This window comes from Dermacentor variabilis, chromosome 6, assembly GCF_050947875.1.
Source record: "Dermacentor variabilis isolate Ectoservices chromosome 6, ASM5094787v1, whole genome shotgun sequence".
Taxonomy (NCBI): domain Eukaryota; kingdom Metazoa; phylum Arthropoda; class Arachnida; order Ixodida; family Ixodidae; genus Dermacentor; species Dermacentor variabilis.
Window position 1 is genome coordinate 111,260,262 of NC_134573.1, and position 21,058 is coordinate 111,281,319.

General features: G+C 45.7%; 1 protein-coding gene across 1 annotated transcript in view; it reads right to left on the minus strand.

The window, feature by feature from the left end:
• LOC142586256 (uncharacterized) overlaps positions 1-20,562 on the minus strand; it is a 65,440-nt gene extending 44,878 nt beyond the window's left edge. The window contains exons 1-4 of the mRNA XM_075697505.1: positions 20,337-20,562; positions 4,082-4,755; positions 3,402-3,687; positions 72-204 (exon numbers count right to left, since the gene is read on the minus strand). Coding sequence (XP_075553620.1) covers positions 72-204; positions 3,402-3,687; positions 4,082-4,755 — 1,093 coding nt within the window. The 5' untranslated portion in view covers positions 20,337-20,562. The remainder of the gene's footprint in view (positions 1-71; positions 205-3,401; positions 3,688-4,081; positions 4,756-20,336) is intronic.
• Positions 20,563-21,058: the final 496 nt, after the last annotated feature.

Below are 21,058 nucleotides of genomic sequence, written 5' to 3' on the forward strand. Positions count from 1 at the left end.
CTCGCGAAAACAAACTTTTTTGATAGCGAAACTGAAAAAGAAAGAAAGAAAACACCGCCCTTATTGCTCACCGGAGGTGACGCGTGACCGAGGACCAGCGCAGCTCTTCGACATGATCGCCGAGATTAGGCGGCACCAGCGTGCGTCTAGCATCCAGAAGCCAACCTCCTCCTCGAAACCGCTCCCGCCTGGTTTCTCATTTCTCGCCGGCCGTTAAGCGCGTTGCATGCTGGGACCTAGTTTGGTTCTCGGTAGCTTTTAGTAGCGCCGGCCGTCGGTCATGGTGAGCTGCATTGCGGGGTGATTTCGGTCGCTCGTCCCCCCAGACCCTGCACATCGCACTGATTGATCTTGCTAATTTGACGGGAATTTCCTGCCCTCATTTTCAGGGCCGCTGCTACCGTGTCACCTGAAAGGGCGCAAATAATACTTTACACACGCGCGCGCGGGCTCGTACGCGTGCAACGAGTCGCAGTTTTTTAAGGCGAAGCTTTCGTTACCTCTTCCTTCGACTTTTGCGCTGCTGTTGTTGCTGCTACTGTTTCCTTGCACGTCGCGTCGAGGGGGGAGGGGAGGAGGGGGGACTCAGCGCGTGCACATACATGGAAGGAGCGTGGAAAAGAGGAAAGTCGGCGCGAGAAATCCGTTTGGACCTTTCCACCGCGTGGCATGTGCACAATGCCCTCTAGAGCTCCCGGGGTGTCGCCACATTAGCCTCTTGACAGCTGTAGTTATCCGCGACTCACCGCAAAAGCATTGCATAAACTGCAGCGCTTACCTTTTGACTAAGAAGTCCAGAGGGGACGTAGATAGAAGCGGGAGACGAGATGGGCGACGTCCACGACGTTTCGGCAGCGCGGGGCCACAGTGCCCTCTGACGCGCCCTGGGGCACGCCAAGATACTTTCTGAAGCTCCTCGGGGGACGCAAACATTGCCCTACAGACGCCGTAATTAGGCGTAATACGACGCAAAAGCATTGCAGGAGCTGACGCGCTTGCCTCCGTGCCCGCGCGCCACAGCCACGACAGTCCAGGGAGGAGGGAACGGATGTTAGAGCGGGAGTAGAGAGAGAGGAGGCAGGGAATAGGTGAAACCGGACCCGTACCGACGCATTCAGGAAGCGGGTGATTAACCTTACGCCTCTGCGCGCGTGGCAGTTCATCTAACTTGACACGGGAGAAACAAAATGCGTCGTCAGAGAGCATTGCTCATTTGGGGTCAGTAAAGGGATGAGTGAATGAATGAAACGTCTGTGTTCTACGTCGTCAACATCACCGCCAGATACCGTCAAACAGCACAGATAGCTTCGCTTACATCGATTCCTACAGAGCGCGTGATCTGCGTTTTCTTTCCCAGCGGTGAGAAACATACTCGTTTCATTTATGAATGTGCCCAACGCTTATGTTTGCGAACAAAATATTCGTTTTTTTGAAACGAGCCAGCTGTTTCTGACTGGAAACTTACCCATGGATCCCCCTCGGCCTCTGATTTTGTTGTATTGCTTTTGCAATAAACAAGAGATGTGCGGCAATGCGTAGGCCTGCTTAGGCACTGTTCTAAAAAAAAACTGACAGTCACTTTAGCATACGCCAAAAAGGGTGAGGGCGAAAGCCTGCGAGCTCAACAGACATCCATTTAACTACTTGACATTCTCATTGGAATGCATTGTTACTTCTGATTACCTGTTTTCTCCCACTAAAGGTAGTGGGTACGAGTTTCTTAATTAAAGCTACCTTAATTAACTGTGCCTTAGTCAACTTCGACCTAATTAACACCGAAGGTCGTGGGTTCTGGTGCCTTAACTCTATATTAGTTAAATGTGACTTTTCTGGCATGATTAGCAGTGTCGATGTGGTAGCGATGTGGAGGAACACGACGACAAACGAGCGCTTCGATTTTCTGTACCTCACAACGCGATCTTGAAGCTTAGCGATCTAAGGCGTACGCCTTCAAAATAAATTCGGGGTCTTACGTGCCAAACCTACGGTACGATTATGAGGCACGCCGTAGTGCGGGACTCTGGATTGCATTTTCCCACTTTGGGTTCTTTAATGGGCACCTAATTCGTCGCACACGGGCACTTTTGCATTTCGCCCCCGTCGAAATGCGGCCACCGCAGCCGGGATTTGATCCAGCGCGCTCGGGCTTAGCAGCGCAATGTCGACGTCACTACGCCACTACGGTGGGTGTGCTCTTTAAGGGCAGCTAATAGGAAAAAATATACTATTACCAGCCTTGCAACTTTGCCAAGATTGCTTCAATAGTATAGGCTTCTCAACTATTACCTATTTAGATAAGGTGCCATTTCGTTGCAGTTGGCCTTTTAATGGCGCCTAGAAAAAGCGATCGGCCTTGATAACGGCGTCGAATTATGATATTTCGACAGTGGAAAGGCGCAGTAACTTATTAGTTTTGGATTAGGTAGGCGTAGTAATAATACTTGGCTGTTGTGTGTCTGCTCATTGCAGGGTTAAGGGCGATACTTCTAGTTCATCTCGCACAGCATTACGTTTAACATTTGCGTTCATTTCCCGGCCATCTACAATGGCATCGCAAATGTGCCGGCTCTGGTTAGATCATCATTGTTGTTGGTTGAGTCTTCGAGTAGGAGACCAACCATTTATGTGAAAACGTAGACTCTGAATTGCTGCCCTTGTGTCGCAAAATAGTTCGTGTCCTAAATGAGACTGCCATTATTCTAAAAAAAAAAGATAATAAAAACAGACGTTTCACCATTGCCATTGCAAACACAATTTTTGTGTCATCTCGCGAACTGCGCGCCTGATTGCCATAGCGTAAATTCAGGAGGAGGAGCAAATAAAGAGAGAAGGCAGGGGTGTTAACCAGAAATGAGTGTAGATTCAAGCGCATAAAACGCCTCCGAGGATGAACTCTAGAGTCGGAATTAAAGTATTGAGGCAGACGTTTGGTTGCGGGAAAAACCATTCAAGCGAATGCGAGGTTTCTTGCTGCATGGAAGGCATTAAGGAACAACAGTCTTTTGATACTTGCTCTAGCACTTTGTAAAAGCACCCGGTAATAACAATATTAATAAAAAACCAACGCCAAAGGAATTACGCAGGCCCTTGTTCCCAACCTGTACAACGGGCAAGCGTCGTGAATACCCGCTGCTGTGAATGTTTCCCCGTCTCTTTATGGCTTTTATGGGGAACCACAACAGCGTACGGAATTAGCGGGCCCGTAAATGCTCCACTGTGTAGCTCACAATCCCGAAGCCCCCCGCGTAATGATATTTCAGAGTGTCTACGGATGTTTTCTTATGCGCACGTGCAATTGACGCGAGTATGACAGGCAGTCAGCATAACATCTTCTTTCGCGAAGCGAAGTAGAGCATAGCAGCGAAACCCCAGAAGAAGTGTTTTGAGGTCAACCCAGCTTATATGACGCCGTGCCGCTTCCAAACCTCGATAAACTCGGTGCCTGCGAGTCTCTCGTAGATCTTGCTATTTAGCCTCTCGTTCATGTCTGGCGTGAGGTGTGACTTCCAATCGCCCACGATGCCTTTGCGGACCAGCTTGGCTTCGCTCGGTCGGTCGTGCGTAACCTTGTGAAAGAGCTTCAGTCCCTCTGGCACGTCATCCTCGCCGTCGGTGCGCAAGGGTTTTGAGAAAAACTGGACCAGGGAATCGTTCGTGTACTGCTTCATTGCAGATACGTCGCTGTACCTGCATGGAAAAAAAGAATTGCTGAACTACTGTGTAGAACCAGTAGCGTACTAAGAATTCTTATTCGGGAAAAAGGCGAGAGGGTTTGCCTTCAGCTAGCGCTGTGAAGAAAATCATGCCCAAGAATTGCTGGCATGGAAAACATTGTCTGCTCAGCGCTCTTTATGATTCTGCAGTTACGTCACATTTCCTCCTCTCTGCTAAACGGCACTGGTGGGAATTCGGATAAAGGTACGATTCAATAAAGCACTTCGTGTAGTTAAGATCAGTTCATAATAAGAAGCGCAGGGTTAATCTCGACAGCGAGTGTGCTATCGAAGGCGACTTGCCTGTAGCAATCTCTTGTGAACAAGAAGCTTTCCAAATTCGGTATCATTTACGTAGTTTCGCATACCTGAGCACATTCTCCAGATAGGTCGCATCCTCCAGCAACCTGTCGTGGTACGACTGGCCCAGGAACTTGGCGATCTTGAGCACGCCTTCTCGTGGTTGGGCCTTCATGTCTTCGTAATGTAGAAAGAGAACGTTGGGGTCGTCGCGGTGTTCGTACCATCCCAACACGTGATCAAAGTAGTCACCGAAGTCCGTCTGGCCCTCGCAGAAGATGTCAAAGAATGTTTGGAACGCGCCGCGGCTGAATTCGTAGCCGGGAAATCCTTTGGTGTGGTAGTAGAAAGACGTCACACAATCCTTAGGGTTGCGGCATACGTAGATGTACTTTGCTTCGGGAGACTTGGGCATCATGGAGTACGGTAGATGGGACTTGATGATCCCAGGCCTCTTCATAGCCAGCAGGCAACCGGCCCCGGTCATCTCGAGAAACGGGCTATTCTTGAGGAAATCCAGACCGTCCTTTGGCTTCTGGCCATCGTTGTATATCAGGTAGGCGATGTGTTGTACCCACGTCGTTCCGCACTTGGGAAAAGTGACGACGAACACGTCGTCTGACCTGGGCTTGTACTCCAGTGCCGACTTGAGTAGATCCGCGTGGAACGCACAAGAAAGGCGATAGCCGTCAAAGTCAACGTAGTAAGGCCGCTGATTGGGGTCATCTCCGGTGGTCGTCATCTGCATTAGTTAACGCAAGCCACAACTGAATTTAAGCATGACATGAACATAAAGAAGCTAACGGACATACGAGCTTAGCAAAACAGCACCCTAGACGTGAAAGGAGCAAGGTTTCTGGCAACGGTCGTTATTTAACGCGCAGACGCTACACTGGAGATTATAGCCACACTTTTTCTGCGCTCTAGGCTGACTCGAATGGCAGCCGCCTCTGTTTCAGCTGTAAAATTTATCAGTAACACAATGCGAACTCACTCCATACGGTAGGTAGCAAGCAGGTGCATCAAATTTGAAAACAAACAAAGTAATTATTCCGTTATCATTTCAAAAACCTTCCCTGCAAGCGAAATAGTTTTGAAAAGAAGGGACTGCAATGTTTACGACAATAATAATACAAAGGGCTGTATCGTATTTTTCATCTCTTTATATGTTTTTACAGTTTCTGCGCCATATTCTAGCGCCATGCAGTTACGTGAATTTCACTGCACGAAACAGTGATGTCGTTACATACGCCTTAAACGGCTTACACCATGTGAAAGAGTGTACACGACATTTCTATGAACAGATTCTCCGTGAACACACACACACACACATTTTCGGACCAGAAACTTTGTTTCACTTGCTTAAGCTAGTTTGTGCTTCTTTGTCCTCTGCCAGCGTCGCTCGCTGGTGACATCTTTCTGAACCAGGAGAAACTGTAACCTTGTCATAAGTGGAAGCCTATCGCAATGCAGACAAGCGCCGGTGGAAAGCATAAGAAGAGAATGTGCTGATAAGAAGAAGCGAGATAACAATGTTGTTAATTTATATAGCTGTGTTTCTCTTCTTATGCTTGTCAAGAGAGAGAGAGAAAAGAGAAGAAGAAAGGCAGGGACGTTAACCACGACTGAGCCCCGTTGGCTACCCTGCACTGGGGGAAGGGAAAAGGGCAGGGAAGGATTAAGAGGGGAAGAGAACGTCCGCTGTGGATATCGCCGACGTATAGAACAGTAAAACACGTTGTGGGGCTAGTTGGTGCATAGCTTTTAATAGGTGAAGCGCCAATAGTGACGGCACAAAAGAAGAAATACAGACAGGACAAGGCGCTACTTGCAACTGTTTATTGAAATGACAGGTGGCTGATTATATGGCCATGAGAACATACTTGTTCATCCTGTAAAGCAAGGCTTCATGATACGACAATCCTGTATAAAAGTAAAGATTCTGTTGCGCGTGAATTGTTGGAGGCCAACGAGATTAAGAGGGGACAACTGTGTCAGTACCCCGTCGTTGAATATATACACGAATGAAAGCATGTTTTTAGATAAGCTGTAGATTTAGGTTAAGCGTGATTCCCTTTATCCTCAGTGTTCTTGCACGTGCGCATTCACATATTCAGTGTCCCTCTTTTTTCGTTCCCCTCTACTCATGGCTATATAATCAGCCACCTGTCATTTCAATAAACAGTTGCAAGTAGCGCATTGTCCTGTATGTATTTCTTCTTGTGTGCCGTCACTATTGGCGCTTCACTTATTGAAAACGTATAGAACAGTTCTCTTTTCTATATCACCGACGATCACTCAGTCCATCAGCCTTCAGAAATCGCAGCGGCGCTTTTCTGGCCTTTTGTAGCTGCACTATGCGAGGCCATGGTCCCAAGATATCGTTAAAGGTGAATCAAGCTGATTTGGAGCTGTGTAGAGATCATGTCTTTTATTTTCAAAGAATGGGCAGGACATTGTCAACGTTTGCGCATTGATTAGCCGATTGTTGAAACCTGTGTAGGTGTTTTTATAAAGCAACAAAACCGGTATACACATGTGAAAACGATGAAGCGCCAATATCACTTTAATTTGTTTGTCATTGTGCAAATTGTATGCACACACACACCTAACAGTCACCGGAAGCAGCTTGAAACCAGTCGACAAAAAAAGAACGTCAACAGTGTAAACATACTAAGGACGGTAACAACGCAAACAAACTATGTGGTGAAGAAAGACAGGCAAAAGCGCTGACTCGCAGCTGAGGGTACATCGGGGGAAAATGGTAGGTACTATGACTTGAGGCTAGTATCACTTTAAGCGAGTGTGAAACTGAACTAGTTAGTACCGATCATGGCAAAAAACACCGCTAGAATAACGGGATAAGATGTGCCACTTGCTTTCACAAAAACGCAGTACGAGATACGTTGGCACAGAGGCTAGATTATTCCGGGCCAAAGAAACCAAGTCACTAGACAAAATTTCTGCACTCGACATCCCACAGTGCAGTGAAAAACGTTTCCATTGCAATGCAACGGAAAGTTCGCTGTCACATCCGTCAGACTTTTCTAATGAATAAAGGCTTCTGTTAATTCTGGAGTGAACTGTTCCTCGTGTGTAAGCAACGCTGCCGTCCTGCCAGACGTAGGAACGCAGCCACACGTGTTGGTGGTCGAAGCGAAATGAGAAGAAATTGACCAGATGCGAAAGAATTGCTGCGATCCCCTAAGTTACGTTAGGGAGCGCCCGGTTCGGCCGATATACCTCTTGTGACACGTTAACCTTCCCCTTGGGAAACTTGTACGCCACATATACAATGCAAGGAACAAGTTTATCAACATATCAACATGGAAGCACGAAAAGCTGCGCTAGTTGGCATGATCGCATCGTGAATAATCAGCGCGTAGACACACGGACCGAGAAAGAAATGCCATTTCGCTATTAACATGCTTCACAGAAGAGGCTTAAACTTGAGAGTTTGGGATCACGCCATGCAGCGTGGCCCACAAGAGAAGGAAGAGGACTCAATTTTTTAAGAGAGAGAAAGAGAGAGAGAAGTTTAATGACATGAGATGTTATAAGCGGCACTTTATACCATGTTGAGTTCGTTGTTTTGCCTCGTTACTCCCATGCCATGATTTTAGGATGGGACATTCTGTCCTCTCATCATGCAGTTATAGATTGTGCCCGTGCTGAACTCGCGCGATTACAAGTAATGTTTCTATAAGCGGCATTTTATACCATGTTGAGTTCGTTGTTCTGCCTCGGTGCGCGAGTTCAGCACGGGTACTATCTATAACGGCATGATGAGAGGACAAAGTCCCGTCCTAAAATCATGGCATAGGAGCAGCGAGGCAGAACAACGAACTCAACGTGGTATAAAGTGCCGCCGTTTCATCCGCAATTTTGCCACCAAATCGCCACCAGTAGCTGGCCTGAGGTATATTCCTCTAGCCAGCTACTCGGCGTTGGAGGAAACGGAAGAGGGAAAGAAAGAGGGAAGAAAGAGGCGCATGATGGGTGACGATTACGAGAGAAGGAGGATGTAAAACATATGACAAGCAATTTGGCATGCTCAAAGCCTACAGTCCAGGCCCGTACTTTTTAACAAGTTCAGTAACACCTGGATGGCCTTGAAACTCGATTGAAAGTCTGGCCAACGGCCTAAAATAACGTCCTCCGACAACAGTTGGCTGTGGAGACGCGTAAGGTCATTGTTCAACTTTTGACGCTCTTCCACGTACTTAGGGCAGTCACAAAGCACATGACCTATAGTCTCATTCACATTGCGCAACTCACAGTGTGGAGACTCAGTCCGTCGCATGAGGTGCAGGTATCCGCGCGTAAACGCTACCTCCAGCCTTAGTCTGTGCAGAAGACTGGCACAGCTGCGTTGAATTTTCGGTGGTAGCCTAAATTTCATGGTAGCGTACCTGGTGCCTACAATTTTATTTCCTGGACCATGCGCAAACTTGTGCGTGTACACTGTGAGACACACTTGTCCGGAGCTTTCAATCAGCCTATTTGGCCGCCATCTTTCGCGCACACATGTACAAGCCGACGCAGCGGTGAGACAACGCTTGACCACGCTACGTACCGCTGTTCGGTGTATGCGCTGTACCGTAAGGTAGATGCTGCTGCGCGCGCTTTCGCACCAATTTATTTATTATTTATTTATTATTTATTTATTAATCCCTCAAGGGTCGAAAATAGGACATTACGTAAGGGGTGGACACGTAAAAGGCGGGATTGATGATGTTGAAATTAGAAAGATGAGTCGGAACACTCAGTGGCAGATCTAAAGCGCGCTGTATCGCGGACGAGTGCAGTTTGTCTGGGAAGGCCATTCCAGTCTCGGGCAGTTCGGACGAAGAATGACTGCAGGAACGTAGTGGTGCGGGCTTGTGATGGGATTACCGAGTTCGGATGGCCTGTTCGACGAACACGATGAGCCAGCTGGACCAGCTGGCTGTCACGAGGTATGGAATAACAAAAAACCTGTGATAGAGGCATAGGCGAGAGATGCGACGACGAGAGGCACGAGGCGATAGGTCTAGTTTAGATTTTGGTGGTGAAACGCTAGCGTGATATGAGTAATCTGAAAGAATAAATCTCGCAGCACGGTTTTGAACGCTTTCAAAGGCTTTAGTGACATTAGTTTGGTAAGGGTCCAAGATAGCACATGCATATTCAAGTTTTGGGCACACAAGCGTTTTGTAGGCAACTGATTTCACGGGTGGTTGTGCCATGAAGAGATTACGGCGAAGATAACCAAGAATTTTGTTAGCTGAAATAATTATGTGGCTTACATGATTTGTCCAAGACAAATCTTTGGATAGGTGAATTCCTAAGTACTTGAAGGAGTCGGTAGTAGATATAGTGCAGTTGTTAATCTTGTAGGCAGGGGGGGATGTAGTTAGGTCGACGATGGAATGAAATGTGCACAGTCTTACTAACGTTTAGGGACATGAGCCATGTAGCACACCAGTCTTGAATATCAAAGAGGTCCTCCTGAAGAGTAGAGACGTCTGCGACGGTATTGATAGGGCGGTATAGGACACAATCATCAGCGAAAAAACGTATTGCAGAGGTTACAGTGAATGGCAGGTCATTAATGTAGATTAAAAATAGGAGTGGCCCAAGAACAGTGCCCTGAGGTACACCAGATAGAACGGAGGAAACGGAAGATGTAAGGTTGTTAGCATATAAAAACTGTTTTCGGTTAGTTAAAGAACACTGGATCCAGTTAAGAACAAGTGGCTGGTTGTTTAGACGTGATAATTTTAGTAAAAGGCGAGAATGTGGAATGTTCACGTATATGTATCACCTTACGGCCTGTGTATCTTATCACGTATGTCAGCGCCCCCGAGCGTACCTGCATTATTGTTTTACGATACGCGCAAAATTTACCACACAGTCCTGGCACAAGAAATGACACTGAAATCAAACTTAGCAAAAAAACAAAGGCAACTCATTATGGTAATTTTCTGCGAAGTTTAGTTCATATGGATTAAATAGAATGTCTTGCAAAAAAGAAAGAGAAAAAGGGAAGTGTTCGAAAGTGTGACGCCGTCGTTTTCAGCTACGCTTCCCAATGTTGTGAGATAACTCTGCGTTATAAAATGTTAATATACGGTACAAATGAAGGGCTTCTTAAGTGCAATGTGTCGTGAAATTTTGTTTCTGGCTGAATTAGGAAAATTACAAATATTTCTTCAACTCTTATCTTTTTCCCTATTTTCATGCATTATATGAGGTTAGCCCGGTGTCCTCGGTGAACTGAGTGAGACAAATTGCTGACGTTTAGTCAGTGTAATGGCCAGGCAATGCGTGAAACGTAGGCAATGCTCACAGTGGGTGGAGTGATTACGACCTTAGCAGTAAATTACGCATGCAGGCGATCCGGAGCGTTAAAGGTGTGTTTCACGAGCAACACGGAATTTATCCTACGGCAGTCTGAAGACTCAATGCAACCGAGATCAAATTTAACAAAAATCGGTTCGGAGGTGAGGTGCACAAAGCGCTATATGTGGACAAGGTTTCATAAATTCAGACAAATCTGTTATATACGGTCAACGTGTTTGATTAAGAGGGGACGACGGGGCTAAAATCGCAATTTTCGCAAGGATACCGCACTTTCTATATCTTAATTTATAAAAAGATAGAGAAGCTTCTTAACAAGCTTGGTTATTATCTACGCGACGGAAAAGAAAAAAATTCATTTTTTTTCTTTTTCTACTCGGCTGTGGCACGCATTTCCCGTGGAAATCGCCAACGAATGCCGTTTTAAAGATGTGACTGTAGTGCAAGAAAGGAGCCTCGAGCGGAGTCCATTCACTAGTTAGGAAGTTTGTCTTAAGCGCTTCCCATTGATGAAAGATGTTCCGGTGAAAAAAATTGAAAGACAGGCGCTAAGACACACACACACACACACACACAAACACACACAAACACACACACACACACACACACACACACACACACACACACACACACACACACACACACACACACACACACACACACACACACACACACACACACACACACACACACACACACACACAAACACACACGAAAATAAAGAACAAAAAGGGAAAAGGAACGATGGAAAGGCACACTGTTGGCCAGGGCGAGTCCGGATTGCTTGCGAAACCGAAACTGAAGCTGGGATTGGTGGGCACGCAGCTCGCGACCATCCATTTCTTCCCACCCGCGGCGATTTTGTGACCAGCGTCTTTTTTCGTCGCTATCGTGGGCACTGGTCATCATCGCATTGTTCCGGATTTTACCGCCAGTTCATTGTGATTGGCACATCGCCGTGGTGGACTATATCATGAAGTCTTCGAAGCGGAGAAGCTTTGGGACGCGAGAAAGCATCATTTATTTATTTATTTATTTATTTATTTAGCCACAGCGCCACAGTGGCATTACAGTGGGGGAGGTTTGGTTGTACATTACAAGGGCACTCACAATGACAATGCAAACACTTCATAGTCAGTAATATTAACAAGAAATGAAGATAAAGCATTCCATTCTCGAAAAGCGTGAGGAAAAAACGACCATCTTGAACATACGGGTTCTTAACCTGAATTCGCGCACTTTATGGTTATGATGAACCCGCTCGGATCTGTAGTGTGGATGAAAAATGTACTTCTCCCTAGGAATAGCAATCCTATTGTAATATATATTATGAAAAAAAGTTAACCCTTAGCTTTCTCCTTCTTACTTCAAGGGGTTCCCATTCTGATTCTCGTTTTATACCAGACACACTAATGTGTTTACTATAATTCCCAGAAACATAGCGTGCCCCTAAGTTTTGGATTCTTTCTCATTTTTGTCTGTCGGTATTTATCGGCAGGTCCCATACAGTAAAAGCATATTCCAGCGTGAACCTAATATACGTTTTAAACAGTAAATCCCTAGAGTCTTGCGGAAACATGCTTGTGTTACGGCGCAAAAAGCCCAACATTTTGCAAGCCTTCCCAGCGATATAATCAACATGTCGATGCCAACATAGTTTTGAGGTGATGTACACACCTAAATACTTATATTCGAGAACAGTTTCCAATAAGTGGCCGTTTATGTTATAGACGTAATTATGTACATTCTTTTTCCTCGTGAAACACATGTGCCCTGTTTTTTGCAAATTTATATTGATGTGCCACTGTTCGCACCACCGGTGCAATGTATTTAGGTCTTCCTGCAAAGCAAGTGAACCCCGGGAATTCTTTACTTCTCCGTAGACTACACAGTTATCAGCGAAGAGTCGCATGTAGGAAGTAATATTTTCTCATATGTCAATAATGAACACAAAAAAAAAAAAAAATAAACGGTCCCAAAACTGACCCTTTTGCGACGCCTGACGTGACGGAAGTTACATTTGATTTGGCTCCGTTATTGTGACATACTGACCACCTTAAACTTAAATATTCTCTAATCCACTGAACAACCTTCTCATTCCCATTTAAACAAAGCAACTTGTGGACTAAGAGACCATGATCTACTACGTCGAAAGCCTTTTTAAAATCAATGGATATGCAGTCAATGATGTTACAACGATCCACAGCTTCGCATACCTCATGAACAAACTCGGTTAGTTGTGTAACACAGGATGTTCCCTGCCGGAAGCCGTGCTGATTTGGATTTAATAAGGGATTGAGATTATTCATTATGTTCGTATATAGGATGTGCTCTAGAGTTCTACAGCCATTGCTTATTAAGGATATAGGACGGTAATTAGAGACTATCACAAAACAGACTAGAATTAGAGACTATCACAAATGAGAGAGATCACAAAACAAAAGCAATTGGCGCTAAGCAGCGTACAGTTGAAGGAGATGGCCTAACCTATGGAACAGGGGCACTCGATTGACCACCGTTACCTGGAGACTAAAATGGCATGTTTCGGTATCTTTGAATGGTTATTTTTTGTCAGTTTGCGCTTTTCGGCCTATTCTTACATTTATGAAAACCATCGTTTGAAAACTCCAATGACTAAAACTATTTGCAAGATTATTTTTAGGCTGGAAATTTTGGAAGTATAGAACTATGAAAATCTTGAATTTCCAAATTGCTTCTATAAAAAGAAATGATAAATTTCTGGATCGCAGTAACAACAACAACAACAACTTAGTTTTTCAGCGATGCGGTTTCTGCAGAAAGAGGCATGAAATTGCAAGCAGTTGCCGCTATCTATGCTATACGTTGTCTAGAACATGTCTATCAAGAAAAATATTATCTTTATAATCTTTAAAATGATTGTTTTCCTAAGGCGGCACACTCATTTGCAAATGAGACATGCAGAACAATTTTTACATTTGTGCTAGGGTAATGGAATTTACTAGCTGTTATAATGATAGGAATATTTCATTCTGCCAAATTTCGTTAAAATCGGCATGCCGGTCCGAAAGTTGACTTTTCAGCCCCGCACAAGCAACTGTTGCTTACTGTAACTGCTGCGAAAGAAACTAGCTTCACTGGAAATTGGGTTGTGATTCTTCGAGGTCCAGCAAGTCTGATATAATTTTTTAGTTTTTATCGGATGAGTGAAATCACAATAAAGATTTCTAGACTTAGCCTGCGCGAGTAGTTAAGGCGCATGCGCGAAGTTTCGTGTACGAAAAAGTAAGTTCGCGATAAGCTCATTCAGGTGGCCACGATGCCTTATAGCAAGTGCGAAAGTGTGACCTAGCACCAGTGCACCAGAAGTAAAAACGTTTACGCATGTATGGAAGCGTGTGCACACAGAACATCTGGGCTAGCATTAATCGAGACAGTGTAAACCATTCGAAGCTCAGATGGTCAGCCTATCGGGTATAAAAAAGCCCAAAGGAGGAGGGTACATTGCAAACGCAATGTCAATGGAGCAAGATGGCCGCTTTGCAGCTCAGAAGGCTTAAAATAATAAATGGTTAGCGTGCCCATAAAGGAATTTTTTCAGTGGTTGTCGTAGCCTTTATACTTCAACATCCCATGCATTGTAACACATTAGCGTGCTTGCTCTACGCTAGATGCAGACAATCCGACACGAAAAGGCTACGCACCTCTTCGAAAGTTTTCTATGTCAGTGAAGAGGGAAGGTATTATCGCTGATTTATTCGGCAAAGTATATTTTATGCAATAATGTTCTCGCGTCACATCGACTCTGCTTAGAACGGAGCGACTCAGAAACTGCTTCAGTGGATCTTCATTTGCAAACTCGTCTATAATACTTCGCAGAAGTTGAAGGGATGCGCTACCACGCACTGATATGACCTTTCAGGTCGACGCGTTATTTCTCTGACCTTTTTTTTTTTGGCTATGTTTTTCACCCGACACACCACTACACGTGCCGAGCTGACCTGTAGACTCAATATTGCTGCATCAACACAATGCAGACATGCAAAGTGCGTACGGACAACGTATATACGTGCGATTTTCTCGACGAAGTTCGCGTTTGTGCGAGATATAAGCTAAGAGTCAACAGATGATTGCTCGTAGCTGACCTTTACACGGATCAGTGACAAGACAATGAAGCTGAACCGCGCATGCCGCTTAAAGGTCTACGTACCCGCTCACTTCACGTCTCCAGATGTCAGAGTGTACTCGGTTTTGCTTTGCGCACACGCACTGTCGAACCGACGAAGTCACGTGTAAACGCATGTTTTGATGACGAATTGCTTTCATTGTTCTCGGCTCAAGCTGCTATCGCTTCCAGCTGTCGCGGACTTTTCTTAGCGTGGGTGAAACTTTGCGTGTAGGCTAACGCACTGGAAGAAGTCATGCAGGGTAAACGGTACACATGCCGAGCTCCACCCGAGCAGATGTCCGTAATCGATACACAAGCGCAGAGCGAACGCTTTTTATCCCGCGAGGGTCATGCATTCAAAACCTCTTTGCGCTGTCAAGACGCTGCTACCGCAAACCTACGCAGAACGAACATTTTCGACCGCGCTGTAGAATGAGGGAAAAAAAACTCCGGCTGTGGCTCCCTCTGCCGTAAAGACGGGCGAACATGGCGAAGGATGAAGCTAGTGCCAGGTGCAAGAACAAGCCATCTACGAAGGAAAGCGCCAGAACCACAGTACTACAGAGAATAGGGACATATACGCACAGATAGCGGTACTACTAGCGATAGTGTGAATTGAATGATGTCTCGTAAGCTTGTGCTTACAGACGCAGGAAAAATAATTATGTGACAAGTAGGAAGTTAGAAGTTGAAGGAATTTGATCTTTCCTAGAACGCTCTACAGCTTTCTCATTTAAAGTTTTGCCCTTAAGTTATTACTTGCAAAGTCGAGGATTAATTTTGAATAATTATTCAATTAAGCAGTATATAAGAAGTGTTGTGGCACGCCCCGAAGGCAGCCAACAAATACACTTGGTCGCATACTCCTACAATGCTTTGACATATTGTAAAAACTGGGCTAAAGTTAGCGGGGGCACCCTGTATTGAGCCTTTTTGGACGTTCGCGCCATGTCTTGGAGATGTAATATGGAAACTGGTCTTGATTAATGATGCTACGATGTCGACAAGGTCTCAACACCGAGCGACTTCGACCAGGCAATTAAAACTTTGCGTTGAAGTTAATAATTACAACTAATCCATGAAATTTAGTTGACGACATATTTAATTGGCAATTCTGCACATTTCAAGGAACCCGCTGCATCGAATGAAATGCGCAGCCGAAAAAAAAATAAAGTTAAACGTTTTGCCTTCACTGGTCCGTTTTCATCCATTATGGACATCGCAGAAAGACCTGGGGTACTGCGTGGTGCCCATGTAGTGTTTTTTGTAGTGATGTCTGAATTTCGCGCGCTTTATATAAGTTACGCGCGTTATGCGCAGATGTAGTGCGTACAGTAACATCTTGATCGCCCGTCCTATTCGTACGCGCGAGATCCGAACGCGGATACATCCGTCGACGCCCATTTACGTTCTGCGTCTAGACGTTGTCATCTGCATTTAATGTACCTCAGGCCGTGATTAGCGCAATCGCCGGAGGCGCGCGTCGACATTGAGTGTGGCACGAGAAAATAAAAGAAAGAAAGAGAAAGTAAAGGCCTCATTACACGTCTGAAGAACCAGTTTCTCACAGCGGTCTCTTCAGCGGGCGAAGGACAGCTGGGGCATTAGCTCTAGCAGACCAACGCGGAAGTGTAGGGAAATGAACGAGGCAACGCTTACACAGCGTGGGGCGCCAGCACGGCTCCGCGTAATTGCACACCGCCTAACAAACCAGCCGCGCTTCTGGAGGGCTATAGTTAGCACACGGGGAAAAGCAAGCAATTTCGAGAGCAGTTCTTTTTTTTCTATTAATATGAACAAATAGAAAAAAAACTACCCGGCACGCGCGAGGCCTGAGTGCCAAAAAAGGTTTTTGTGGCCGAGAAGGGGTATAGTATACTATACGCGGCTCTTGCCTGCGCCAAATGGTGCGACCGTTTTCATTCAGTACGGCGGGTATCCCAACTATCATGCACCGAGGATTTAAAGTGTGCAAACGCCACGTAGCTGGACAGAACCGAGTCAAGGTTGTTTGTCGTCGCTTGGAGACACTCGTAGTATTTTTTGCATTCGGCCTAATTGCAAAATTAGGCCTAATCAATTAGTCAACTGCTCAAACGTTACAACTAAATGAAAAGTGTCAATGAGAAAACTGCAGAGCGACATGACAAACTCCGGATACAGCTTTCTGTTGCTCTATGCGTGCTACATAAAAACGTCTTTCCGAGCGTGAAAGAAGCACGCGAACAAGCGCAGAAACGCCGCGCGACTGGCCGCTCGAGGCACTATGCGTGTATTCACGGGTTTATTTCACGCTCGGAAAAACACTTTTATGTAGCACGAATTGAGCAACAGAAAGCTGTATCCGGAGTTTGTCATGTCGCTCCGCAGTTTTCTCATTGACACTTTTCATTTTGTTGTAACGTTTGAGCAGTTGACTAATTGATTAGGCCTAATTTTGCAATTAGGCCGAATGCAAAATAAAAAAAAAATACTGTGAATATCTCCAAGCGACGGCAAACAACACTGTCGCGGTTCTGACCAGCTACGTGACACTCGCATACTTTAAAACCTCGGTGCATGATATTTGGGACACCCTGTGTATGCGATCGCATTCTCGCTTCCGTTATGCAGTGACCCGGGCAGAGTCGCGATCATTGGACAGCGTGTTGTCACGTGGGGTTAACGCCCACAAAGGAACACTAGGGCATTGATATGGACGCCGTGGATTAGGACTCGCAAATAATGTTGAATACCCGGGTTTCTTTAACGTGCACCCATGCGTGCACCTCAATCCGATAGCGCGTCGACCGGTGTATAACCTCTCACCGTTACCATCGAAACGATGTAGACCGCAGCGCTGATGGTTAGGGCGCCGAATGGAAATACGAAGGAGCGAGCGACCCTCACTTAAATGCGCACGATGTGCATGCAACCAGCTTGTCAACAATCACGGTAATTCGAAGCCGAAAAAAAAAATACTGAACTCGTTCATTACATCGTGTTCTCATCACTGTCGGTTTTGTTGCTGCAGCTCGTGGCCTTCTCTCTTATTCGCGTCTTTTTAAATATTCGACACTGCGCGGCGGTTTGTTATAGAAATTAGACTGGTTGAAATGTAGCAATTGTCGAGTCGTAGTAACGGCGCAATTTCGCTGGTCATGTACGAGGGACACGCACTGAATGTAATGATCAACAATGTTCTTGAGCACAAGTAGGAGAGGGCACAAGAATGGCGTTTGGTGGTACGTGGCACCCTGTTTTCTGCAATCACGCATGGCAATTCGGCATCAACACGTTACATAATATAGTCACCGGAACGCTAAACGATATGGCAGCCCACAATGTGTCGCACTTCTGGTGACAAAGCAAGCTTAAGCTGCAGAAATCTTTATAAGGCTTTGCTTTGCGTGTACGTTAAAGAGTCACAGGTGGTCAAAATTAATCTAAAGACCCTCGGTATACACCGTGCCTCATGACAAAGTCATGGTTTCGGCAAGTAAAACCCCAGAATTTAATTTTAATTTTTCATCTTGCGTTAGATGACGCGTGAATGAACTGAAACACAGTCAGAAGGTGGTTTAGGTATTTCAAATACGGCCACGCGAGCATACGATCAGACTCGGAGTCAACACAGACTCCACGTCTTGCTGTGTTGTTCGGAGGCAAATAATACGCCTTGGGAATTAATTGCTCTTAACAACAGCATGAATATTTTAGGTGTATAGAATTTGAATGAAACATTACAAAAAAGTTTATTCATGAAAAGTTTATACTCAGCGCACAGACACTTCATTTTTTTTTTCGTTATTTTAGAACTTATGTGCAAGTACGGTAAAAAAAAACTTCAATTTTTCTTCTCTCTCTCGCCCTCCCCCGCCCCTCTTTCGGCGCCATCTTTTTTCTCTCGGCGAAGGTGGTAAACCTAGTTTACCTATTAGTTATACGTTTATGAAAACACTTTTGTGTACAGGATATTGTATACAGGATATGTGAATACTGAATATTTTTTATTTACTGACTGATTGGATGTCTGACTTTGAGCTAACAAATACAACCCCATATGAGGTTATCAAGTGTCCGTTCGCTCGACCATGAATCTTGCGAAATCCACAAAAAACGTACGCACGCCCCTGAGATTACGCGATTTTTTTTTCCTAGAGAGAGAAAGAGAGAAATAAACTAACTGTCCACACGATTAGATATGCATACGCTCGGATATGCACGCTATATGTAGAACCAGCCTTATGCCGGGTTTTTCATTGTAATATTAAGGGAACTTTTTAAAAAAATCGTCTGTGGCATGTGGCACAAGTGTACTTATGGAGCTGAATTACTCGCATAGGTGGACAATACTTACACTGCAAATCAAAATGCATAATCGAAAATTATAAAAATTTTACTAGTTAGCTTTTCATCTAATTAATTTACGCACATATCGCAAAACAGAAATTGATGCCAGTGATTTCACAGGGCACATTTAATTAGAACGAATTTCAAAACTAGCGTCAGTCTTTAGATAGTCGCAGTTGAACGTCTCGTGAAAATCCGCTGTCGTCCCACATACCTTTTTTCTTTTTTTTTTTTTTACGAAAACGCATTTTTTTTATGCACTCGAGCTCAAAAGTTACTGAACACCAATGGATTTCATCGCAGTCCTTGCGAACGCGTTTCTCGAACCTGGTGTCAGTCTCAGAATTAGTTTCAAGTGGATTTGACTTTCGAAGTCACCGACTACGATTCGTGAAATGTAATATGTGTCGTAAACGAATTCGCTTAACAGTTATTTCGCGCGCACTTGTTAATTTGCGAAATTGTTATTTTCATTCCTGGTCTAAATAACGTCCGCCTTTGAGAGTAATCCAGCGCAAGAATTAAAATTGCCCAAGATGGCTCGGGTGACGAAAAATAAAAAAAAAATCTGGTAAGAACAAGAAAGAGCACCCTGTATATTTGTTTCTTCGAAATTAGCCGCGTCCATCGCACACACACATGCTAATTAAGCGTTTCATTTCGAAACGGGCCATGGCCATTGAGCAGCTCTAGCCGCCGGGGTGGACACATGGATACATCGCCAGACACGCTATGTCGCTAGATTCCTACAGATACCCGCTACGAGGACGCCGCAGCAAAAAGTGGGCGTGTCACGAGCATGTGCCAAATTCTGCCACGGCGCCAAGGCGCCCAAGGCGGAACTCCAGGCGCCACATAGCGTCAGCTCCTCGAGTCGATACTAAACGCTGCCGGGCTCCGGCGGTCGATACACGCTTAGCGCCGCGATACAGGAAGCATAACGTAACCCGAAGACGCCGCTCCATGCCGCGAAGCCAGCCTGTAGGAACACGTGCTTTTCGAAAGACGCTCGCGATGACGCGAACAGGTCCAGGCGCTGTAGCTCCGGGAACGGTGGCTGTAGACATTCGCATGGCGTCCTCTCGCTTCCCGAGAGATGCCGATGTCGGATCGCGCGCAGTGTCGGCGCTTACATTAGTGCAGAAGGCAGTTGAGGAATTTCTTTCGATTCGGTTGCCGCGCGACTGATCGCTGCATACGGGACAACGTTGTATTTGAGCCAGCCTTGTGCTGTCTTGGTTCACATACAGGCCAGCTAGACGCGGTAAACTGCTTCAGCCAGAACGCCAACGACAAGCCGAGGCACGGTCTTGGAGGTAAACTTGAGGCCGGTACGTACGCACGCAACGATGCGCTTGGCGCGCGTTCGTCGCTCAACTCGCGGCGCTGGGAACCGCGTGACGGAAAACAGAGCCGCGGAGTGTAGTGTGCTAGAAACAAGAACGGAAAATAGACAAATAGCGAAGAAAGAGGAAGCGCGGAGACGACGCTATAGTACTCACCACTGCAAATCAAACCTTGCGCCTTCTAGTCGCAAGCAGTGTAAACAACTATCAGTAGGGGCGCACGTCCTTCGGGGGTCGTTGGGCTGGGCGTGCCGGATCGCCAGCTCGGTTGGCGCGTGTCCAAGGAGGTGACGACGCGGGCTGGAAGGCGAGGAGAGACTATCGCCTAGCGGCGCTGCCACTTTTCGGTGGAGTTATTTCTTCATTCTTGTCCCCATTCTTTTACTCACTTCGTTCTCCTCTCAGTTATCGAACGGGCCTTCCAGTTCTCAGCGCTGAGGGCAGATGGCGGCACCGCAGCGCAAAGCCGCATCGCGCGAGTCATCGCCGTGCTGCAGCGAAATTCGCGCTGTTCGCAGCACCGTACCGAGACGGTATGGAGCGCTGCAGATAATACGCACGATGACAACCCCCCACTCAAACATCCGTTGTTATATAATGATAATAGCCGCAGCTTGTTGTCTGAAGCTTTTATTCTGGTCTACCATGCTCTATAATATAAGAAGAGACAGCTCCAGCACTGGATGCGCTTCAAGTCGGAACAAAAAAAAAAAAAAAAAAAAAAAGAACAAGAAGAATGTGCACAGAATTTATTACACTTTTAAAATGCAACGCTCTGCGCGAAAGATTGTAGTTCGAAGGTATAGCACAAAACAAAATGGTTTGTCATCTGTTTTGTGCACTTCTTAATGGGCCCCTTCCCCATGGTATGGCCATTT